This window comes from Pagrus major, chromosome 17 (assembly GCF_040436345.1).
Source record: "Pagrus major chromosome 17, Pma_NU_1.0".
Lineage (NCBI taxonomy): Eukaryota > Metazoa > Chordata > Actinopteri > Spariformes > Sparidae > Pagrus > Pagrus major.
In genome coordinates this window covers 23,392,005-23,402,364 of record NC_133231.1, presented here as the reverse complement: position 1 = coordinate 23,402,364, position 10,360 = coordinate 23,392,005, and the positions used below count along the sequence as shown (strand labels likewise).

The 10,360-nt window shown below is 38.9% G+C and overlaps 1 protein-coding gene across 1 annotated transcript; it reads right to left on the bottom strand.

Moving 5' to 3' along the window:
- Positions 1-520: 520 nt before the first annotated feature.
- utp11 (UTP11 small subunit processome component) lies at positions 521-3,654 on the bottom strand. Its single transcript, XM_073485413.1, has 8 exons — positions 3,439-3,654; positions 3,183-3,244; positions 2,979-3,081; positions 2,757-2,876; positions 1,449-1,542; positions 1,198-1,328; positions 906-1,016; positions 521-788 (listed from the first exon to the last, which is right to left on the bottom strand). Exons 1-8 carry the CDS (start codon positions 3,496-3,498, stop codon positions 705-707), a joined length of 765 nt encoding a protein of 254 aa, XP_073341514.1. The 5' UTR covers positions 3,499-3,654; the 3' UTR covers positions 521-704.
- Positions 3,655-10,360: the final 6,706 nt, after the last annotated feature.

Sequence of the window (10,360 nt, the reverse complement as noted above, 5' to 3'; positions counted from 1 at the left end):
GACTTTTACTTGTAACAGAATATTTTTTTACGGCGTGGTATCGATACTTTAAGTAAAGGAGATGAATATTTCCCTTCACCACTGACAACAGGCTTGAAATGTGAATGAGGGGTTCAACTCCTCAGTTCACAACTCATTGAACTAAAGAGCTGCTAGTGACCCCCTCAAAGACAGAGCACAACCACACTTAACTCAACACTCTGAAGTCCAGATGTTGAGTTATACTAATAACTTAGTTTTGTATTCTCACTGTCCATGTTTATGGGACTTCAGCTAACAACAGATTTATTTTTCTAAACATTGTGATAAAGAACAATAATGCCACCTACTGGTACAAGACCAGAATACAACCTGCTACCAGCCCAGCTGACCGGAGCGCATACAACATCTTGAAATTCAGCCTGAGGCCTCTTTCAGTAGTCGTTGTCTACTACTACCATTTATATTAAGTATCTATTTTGGCAATAAATATGTAAAATACTAATTTTAATCAATCAGTCTCAAAAAGATCAGCCACAAGTTATGAATTTGAATGTTCTTCTGGATTTTATTTGAAAGAAACTAAAAAGATAAATATATACAAAACTGCAAGGCTGCAACAATATCTCAGGGATGGAAAATGATCTTGTGTGGGATCATGGTGTGATGTAGAAGTTCATTATTTCACCAGTATCTCACTGGCAAGTCCGGTGATTTCTCCCCTCTCAGCGTTTCCTTTTGGGCTCAAACTTGTAGATAGCTGCAGCGTTGGGCGTCTCCTTTTTTACCTTCACTTTCTTGTTCTTATCCTGGTGCACACAGTAGAAAAAAAGCTTAAAATTTGACAGTTCATACGGAAAAAAACAGGAACCGAGTCATTTTAAAACTAAAACCAACATGCTTATTGTGAAACATCTTCTCCTCACCTGTAGGTCTTTGCGGGTCTGAATCTTCTGGCTGATTACAAACATCTTCTTTTCTCTGTCAATCCTCTGGGAGAGGATCTTATACTTGTGTTTCCGCTGCTTGGCCATTTTCTACAGTTTAAAGTGAGGGGAAAAATCATCAGTGGGTTTAAATGCATCTTAACCTGAACCTTTATGTCACCACAATATGAATGAGGCACATTTCAGATATATGTCCTGCAGTGCAGATTACAGAGGCTCGGGATGGTCACTTAACAAATGATGGTGATCGACATGCATCACACTGACTGACCATCATACTGCGAGGCTCTACAGTTCCCTGGATGGTCTTAGTCTCCAGAGTTTTCAGAGTTGGCCTGTTGTACACTCGGTCCACCAGCTCAGGAGCTGTTTTCAGGTGGCTCGCCAGGTCAAATGATTGCACTGAGGAGACAAAGAAAAACTTAACTTAAGCCTCACAGGTCATATATTAACTTTTAAAGCCCACAAACACAAAGATGTCAGTTCACATCAATATAACCATCTACTGTACGTTATATTTACCTTCTTTCTTGGAATCCACAAAAAATGTATGCTTGTTTTTTTGTTTGCCGTCTGCATCCAGAAGATGGAGCTCTCCTTTCAGCCTTTCAATTTTCTGAAAGTAAATGATGAACACACACAGATTACTGAAGGCATCAACTGAAGCTTCGTTTAGATTAATTTCACTGTGGGAAGTAAGGTTGTCATTACAGCTTCGATCAATTCCCTTCGACACAGAGTGTGTGTAAACGTTCCAGTAAAATGCCAGTATAAATAAAAAACGCCTTGGAAACTAGTACTGTCTTATTTCCTCTGGTTAAACAACTTTTACCATATGATTGTTGATCATTTGCATACGAGTGCACATGAAAGTGATATCAACAAACAAATTCAGGACCAAAGCCAGAACTTATTTAAAATTATTGTTGCTTCTCTCAAGTTTTGCAGCCTTGTTGTGTTGTTGCTGTTTGGAAAAAACAAGTTCAATTTGAGAAGTTATGCAGGTTGTGAAGAGAGAATTTTAGTGTGATGACAATCTGTAAATTGAGTATAGAGCTGCAACGATTCATTTGTTAGTTGTCAACTATTGAACTTACAGCCAACTATTTTAATAATCAATTAATCTGTTTGAGTAATTTCTTATGAAAAAAAAGTCTAACTTCTCGTCATCTTGGGTTTTCGGGAAACAATGATCCACATTTTTTAAAAACATTCTGACAATTTACAGACCAAATAACTAGGGGTAGACCAATTATCGGCCCTGGCTGATTATCGAGGCCGATATTCAGCATTTTCCGATTATCAGTATCAGTGATTTTCTCTCAGATTGCTGATACAATAAACTACTTTAAATACTTGCTACTTTGGCTCTGATGCAACATCCTCTTACACAATGTTCCACTTGCCGACACTGAATAATCTGTCCAAACAATGTTTGTAAGTATAAAGTAGCAGAAAATGGAAATACTCAAGTACCTCAAAATTTTACTTAAGAACAGTATTGAGTAAATTGTACATGGGTTTATTTCATCACCTGTTCAAAATGTTTTACACAGTTTCATTTTTACTGCAAATGTATATCAGTCGGTTAAATAGAGGTTTTCAGTCTCCTTGATCTCTTATAATCGGTATCGGCTCTGAAAAAGCCACATCCGTCAATTTTCAATATGCATGACTTCTGACCATTTCCTGCTGTCTCTTCATTACAATAAATGTTTAGAGAATTATACAGCTGTCAATGCGAATAAAGCCTTTTTTCTGTCTTAAATTAAGACCATTGAGCAACAGAGGTTCTCAGTGCATGATCTATTACAGGGAAAATAAACTCACCTTAGCCTCTGCGACTCTTTTCATCTCCACATATTTGATATCCTGCGTCCTCATCACTTTCTTCTGCTCCTCTGTTATCTCCACCTCCTCAGTGCCTTTTTTCGGTACGTGAACTCCATCCTGTCAACATATAGTATTATATATTGTATTATAATATATATTAAGATAGCGTAAGCTTTGTTGACTTCATTTTCTTTACTCTGATCATGTCTACAATCTCACCTCCAGCTTAGAGCTGATCATTTTAAAGTAAAACTCATCTGGGTTCTTCTCCAGAGCTTTCTTTCGCAGGGCAGCAAGAGTGTTTTGTTTCTTATGGTAGTCACTGAAAACAAAACACACACAAACAGAAATGGTATGCTCAATACAAGACTTATTCCTCAACCTGTTTGACATTTTATGATTTTGAACATGTCTTCAACTCACTCTGCACGAAGTTTGTAGTCTTTCTTCTTCTCCAGCAATCCCAAATGTTTCCTGAAAACAGGCTGGTGGAACAAAATGAGACAGGTAAGACAACATATACACATTAAATATTAGTGTTTATTGTCACAAGAACATAACATGCAACTTATCGAGTTGGAGATAGTATGTAAACATCTCTAAAGTGTCACTGTACAGGAATAACTCATAACAGGATAGCAAGCTAACAAGCTAGCTAGCAAAACACTGACAAGCTCACCTGAGATCTTTCATGGTGGTTTCTCTGTTTGGATTTCAACGCTTTCCTGAACGAAGACATTTTGGAAAATTTCCTCAAGCTTAATGAAGAAAAGTCAGGTTTATGTTGGGCTTTTCTAAGCTACAGAGACACTGAAACCTCCCTGCTAGCTGCTTCAGGTCTAGCTCTTTCCTCGTACACGTTAAACACATGGGTTCCTGCCTGCTTCACGGCATGTTTTCCATTTCCGGTCCGCAGATTCGCGACTGACTCTGAAAACATCTTGAAGTTATACAATAATGAGCTTTCCGGGCATTTTATTAACAATAAAAAAATCTTTAAATTAACCTTTGTTGTTTTAGAGGAAATAGAAGCGGAATTATTTATTTTCTTGATGTTATAAAGGCATTTGAATTTCATGCTGCGAGTTGTAGAAGCGCGTAACAGACAGCAGGAGGTGCTGTTGCACACATTTTAAACCCTGCTGCACAAGCCTTTGATTCTGGGAAGTAACTACATTTCCAAAATAACATTTACTTGTACTGTAGCATGTTTCCATGTTATGGCACTTTATACTCACAGTGCTCACAGTGCACATTTCAGATTAAAATCTCCTTTTCAACAGTGGCCAGGCCAAGACGGCAGCAAAAATGTTCCAAATGAGGGAACACAATATACAATCAGAGACAAACAGCATTTGATGCATACACTTTTTTTAACCAAACATATTTATTTACATGGCGGCGCAGTGGTTAGCACTGTTGCCTCACAGCTAGAAGGTCCTATATTGATCAGTCTATCTGTTTATCAGTCTGATGGTTCAAATCCCGCTGGGACAGGGCCTTTCTGTGCAGTTTGCATGGTCTCCCCGTGCCTGCGTTGGTGTCCTCCAGGTACTCCCACCATCAAAACATGCACAAATAGGTTGATTCTCCAGTCCGTACCCTTGACCAAAGGCACTGGCTACGATCTGGAGTTGGTCCCCAGCAGCGAGGGTTAACCCGTTGCCCACTGCTCCCTCAGGATGGGCTAAATGCATGTTGTACATTGTATGATATGTGATCAATTCTTCTTCTTCTTCTTCTTCTTCTCACTCCGCTACATTGACAGTATTAAGATCTTTACAAACAAATCAAGTGGTCAGTTCATAAAACAGGCCCATGAATCACTGTTAAAGATTTAACTGACCCACAGTATAGATAGAAGTTGAGATTTGTCCCATTTACACCAGCTAAAACATTAAAATACTTCTCTTAAGTATGCATTACTTCTCTTAAGTATGCATTACTTTTTTCTTTTTTGTACTGTTTTGTGCTACTTTTAAGTTAATGGTCTGAACATGTCTTCCGCTGCTGGTATTATGTGAATAAATCATTTAGAATGAATAAATGGATGGAAATTCAATAACATTGAAACAACCTAATCGTCCACTTTTCTTAATAGTGTCTATTATCTATTGACCTCATGTCATTTAGCTTCAAAGCACTGTGATAAATCATTTAAGTAATCGCAACCACAAAGTTGCGTCACTGGACTTACAAAAGGAAATGAGTTTAAATATATTTATCCAAGCGGAAGACCGATGCGACTGGTATCTGCCAGTTTCAAGTTGTGTACAAGCCTGCCTTGGCACAGTTACCACTTAAAACAAGCGAGGGTTATCACAGTGCTGCCGACTTAATATGTTTTGGCTTCACTGTTCATCCACCAAATCATTTTGGTCATTATAATGAGGGCTTGCATTTGCCAGAGCGCACAGTTAACACTAATTGGTAACAAGTTTATGTTTTTCCAACATGGACATTTATTGCATGTTTCCGTTCGGGTTCCAGACTCCTGTTGTGATTTATGTCCAGGCCAATAGGCCTAAAAGAGATTAAGCAGAAAAAATTCACACACTCTCAAACAGGAATGGCATCCACCATCTCATTTAAACTCAAACATTTTGTTACTTGTATCCTATAGGTAGAACTAACAGCTATCATGCAAAAGACAGTTACACAATCGGCAGCTTCTTCTCTCCGTTTTAAGAGGGAAAAAGAGCTGCAGGAACTTGGAAGATGACGGGGTCATCACTCTACTCTAGGGGAAAAGACGATCCACTTCCTGACATGATATTTTTGGGTAGAGGGCAGACAAAGACAAAGCCGCAACGGCACCAGTCGGCTAATCTCACCCAGACTCTCAACTCTCTGTGGATGTGAGAAGAGGCCTGTAGGACAGAGACTGATATTCCACTAAACAGCCATTTTCCCCCCATGGCGGCTCACTATCCCCCCTCCAACCGCAAGGAATTTGTTTTATATGTGTGAGATTTGCACGGCATGCAGGATGTTTTGCGGGTGATTAGACCTATGAATGGGATGACTGTTTCCACATTATGTCACAGGGATGTTTATCAGTCTGATGCCTAATGACCCCGATTCCTGTGAAGTTTCAGCCCAAGGCCCGACTGATCCACTCACCCACTAACATGTTTAACTAGGCAGACGAAGAAGGCAACCAGGATTTAGGGGTTAAACGTCTGCTTTCTGAATTAGTTGGCTCCTCGCTGTTTAATTCATGGGAGTATTTATCATTACAAGTGAAATGCCTGGTGAGCCGCGGCGGGGGTAAATGCTACTTTGGAAATCAGGGGCTTGTAACAAGCTGATGCAAGAGCAGGAGGACAAGAGGTTGTGGGTTTGCTCAGGGTCAGCAATAGAGGAATGCCCTTGTGGGGCAGATGCAGATCCGTTTGGTTTTCTAATATGACCCTGTAAAAATAACACTGCTGACATATTGTAAGACTGCTGCACTTGGGCTGAGCTCAGGGCTTTGGTATGTCTCCCCTGACCATGGTTGGTCCTCGTCTGCAGCGAGCCGCCAGGCCAACCCAGTTGAAAAATGCATGAGCCAGAAGTTCCTCCTGTGGGATTCTTTTGTTGCATCTCTTAATTCTCACGAGGCAGAAAAACAACATCAGACAGATTCAGAGGTCAGCTTGTTAAAGAAGTCATTATTGGCATGGTGGGATGAAAGTACAGTTACTTAAGTACTGTATTTAAATGCAGTTTTGAGGTACTAATCCTTCACTCTATTTTCTGCTACTTTGGACTTGTACTCCACTACAGTTCAGAGGGAAATAGTACATTTACTATTTATTCAACCGCATTACTTTTCAGATAAAGAACTGGCATAAGAAAACACACAGTAAACTGACAAATTATACTGATTTTTCAAAGATTAACACCAGGGATTCCCAACCATTTTGGCTTGTGACTTCACCAGCACTTCTCAGATACGTATATGTGTCCAATATTTCACAAGAAACCAAGGAGGAGAGAAAAATCCTAAAAAATCTTGATATAAATTTGAATAGTAGAACTTAGTTTTTTCTCTTTTTTCATACCCCATTAATGATTTGATTCATTATGGGACTGCTTAGAGAAGGCGACCTCTCGGTTTCCGGATCCACTGGACTAAACACATGAACGTAGTAAAAAGTATTAAAAACTAGCTGTACCTCGACCGAATACAGTAAAGTTACATATTGATGCATCAGTATTAAAAATTGAATATATTACCATAACATTCACAGGTGCTATTTTTCTGTCGAACAAGTACCTTTGATTATTTTTACTTTTACTTTTTAGGTTAAAAAACCTTTATTTGTAATAGTGTATTTTTTCACATTATGGTATTGCTACTTTTACTTAAAAGGAGACATATAAAGGTCATTTTAAGGTTCAGAATTTTGTTTAAGGATCAGTTTTCTCATACTGTCCAATGCTGCAACTCTATATTCCCCCTCTGTCTGAAATGCTCTGTTTTAGCTCCTGTCTCTTTAAGGCCCGCCCTCCCGAATACTCAGTCTGCTCTGATTGGTCAGCTCACACAGGCCTGAGCCAGCACCGCTCACTGTGTCTCTGGTCGGCTCTGTCATGTTTTCAGCTTCCACTTAGCTTAATTTCTACTGTGAATATGGGCATAAATTATGCGAATGTGTGACATGGCGAGGTATTGTGATGTCAGGACATCACGGAAAAGTCCAAACTACTGACGAGGCGTTTCAGAAGCAGTGTTTTCTGTAGGAGAGAGGAGGTCCTGTTGGCGCAGACTTTGGGCTTTTTAACTTTCAAGACCTTTTAAATGCACAGGAACCAATATAACACACTGAAGGAAAGGAATAAATAAAAAGCATTATAGGTCTCCTTTAAGTAAATATCTGAAAACTTCTTTCATTCCCCTGTACTTCTCAATGTAGGTGCACTTCTGGGTGGGATTCTCACCATAGTCCCATAACCACAAACTCTTGTAAAACAGAAATTGTCTACAATTAAGTGCCAATACGGTGCTTATTTTCCCTGCTTGAGTTGTGAAGTGTATATCGTCGCACGACCTGTTTTATACTTTAGACAATCACAGCGGTGAAGTGGCGAGAAGTGATGAGGCAAAGTGTATTTCAAGTGCTCTGTGAGGAAACTATTACCACCAATATGATCAAAAGGGTCTTTCACTTGATGGTCTTTTTATAGTTTTGAGCTTAAAGCCAGCACATGATTCCACACGTCCCCTCGTAAATGTGTTTTCTGTATTCATGCTCCCTCTGATAATGTGATGTTTGCTGCGTCACACCACCTCAGAAACCATGTTTTTGTTACATTACAGCACAATGCTATATAACACCACTATTTCCACTCGCCGTCATGGTGCAGACAGATACTGTTACAAGTCATACTTACACATTATCTAAGTGGGAATTTTAACAATTTAATTGCCTCATTAGTCTGTTGCTCAGGGCCATGATGCTCATTAGAGTTAATTTCACTCAGGTGTTTCAAAACCACACATCCAAGAAAAGAGTTTAAGTGTGGCACCAATTTTAATTTCATTCGGCAGGGCATGACAAGTCACCTGAGATGTCACCTTCACTGTTCATAAGCTTTAAATGGTAAAATATGTTTTAAAAATCTTAAATAAAGATACATTTTATTAGCTTTCCCATGCTATTTTGATGCTTTTTTCATTAAATGTGTCCTCTTCAGTGTAAATTCTCATGCTTATTGACCCAATCACCCAGTTAACCCCATTAACCTTTGTTTTTCAACCTGAAACAGAGAGATGTTCTATGTATTAGGTAAAAAGGAGTCACCCCTTAACCTTTTAACGATGAAACAAACAGTGAGGGAGTCATCACGATGAATTGACAGGAATCTCTCCTCTAATTTGTTGCACACAGTCTGGCAGGACCACGCCTCAGAGTGTAAAATTAGAATTTATAATTAGGGGGTTGTGGGAAATACAGGGGTCAGACCAGAACTCTTTTAGTTGTCACAGGACCATGAAAGATAAGAGTCATATGTTCAGTCAGCTATGTGAAAAAAAAAAAAAATCTGTGTTTAAAGGGGCACTATGTGATTTTGGAGAAGAAATTCAAACTCGGATTTTTACTATTTACACTATTAATGAGGTAAATATACAAACTCATTTTTATAACTGAATCAACAAGCTGTTCTCAGAGGGAAATAAGGTCCCCAGAACACTGTTTGAAGCTAGAAAGGTGGCAGGGTCCGCCACATATAAACAAAGTAAAACAGTATGTAACTGTGATGTCCTTTCAGGTCACTTTGTTTATTGAGTTTATTTAGTCGTGAAATGGATAGATAGATAGATAGATAGATAGATAGATAGATAGATAGATAGATAGATAGTTTTGATAGAGGTTCCTTTGGTGTCAGAAATTACATACTGTGCGTTTAAGCGATGTAAGACAACAGCCAGATTGGTCTTCAACATGTTTTGTTACTCCTTCATGAACAGAGTTATTTGTGAAACACTGAATTCTTGTAATTTCACAACATATTTCTACTGGGTGAATACAGTCTTGGTAACGGCCTATGAAATCTCATATCATTTAGACATGCTCTGTTTGAGTTAGAGCAGATAAGGCTGAAAACACCAACCACATAAGGCACATGGTGCCCGCTCAGCTGGTTACTTTCAACTGCTCTTAAATTCTTAATGTCATGGGAAGCAGTAAAACAATGCTATCTATCTTACAGGGTGGAGCTGCCGACGGTAGGGCACAGAATGATTAACAGTAATGACTCAAATGATGTAAGTGTACCATGTATGACAAAACGGCAGACAGCTGCATCCAGGATAAACGCCACTCCCACTTGTTGAGTCATGAAAACAATTAAACGTCAAGACTGGAGAAAGGACCCACACATAAAATTTGGGAAGTGAAATTTAACAGTTGGTCTTTACCCTGTTTGGTAATGTCAGTGCGTACAGGACAGTCAACAAAGGTCATTTAAGAGCAAAGTAGTACAGAATGCAGAAAAGGGTGATGTGGTAGTTTGAATGCTAAAATGTCTCTATTTCATAGTGAAACTGTTTGCTGCTGTTCAGTTTCGCTAATTTCATGCTGAAATATGAACATGTATTGGAGGTTTTCCAGAGAATATTTATTTTGTATGAAACAGATTTCAGACTAAAGGACATTTAAACTCTCCATTAGAACCCAGGGGTCATAGTAATGGCAAAACTATTGAGTAACAACAGAGAAGAAAAAAATATCCTGACTGATTCTCTAGAAAATATGTCACAACACCACCACACAACCTTTTTCTAAAAGGAATTGTGAAGGTTTGGTTTTCTTTTGACATTTTACTGATATTCAGTGGTCACTTGACAGTAAAAGATTCAGACTTTCAAAACAAAGTCTGACCAAAACCCATTGTAATTACAGTTTGGTTTTTTTTAAATACTATTTTTTGGGCTTTTTAACCTTTATTTGACAGGACGGCTTAGAGAGTGTCAGGAAACAGGGGAGAGAGAGAGAGTCGGGCTCAAACCTAAGCCGCTACATGGGTCACCTGCTCTAAAAATTGAGCCATAAGGGCGGCCATTAAATACGCTGTTATCGGTGATCAGTAGCTCCAAGACCAATCATCCA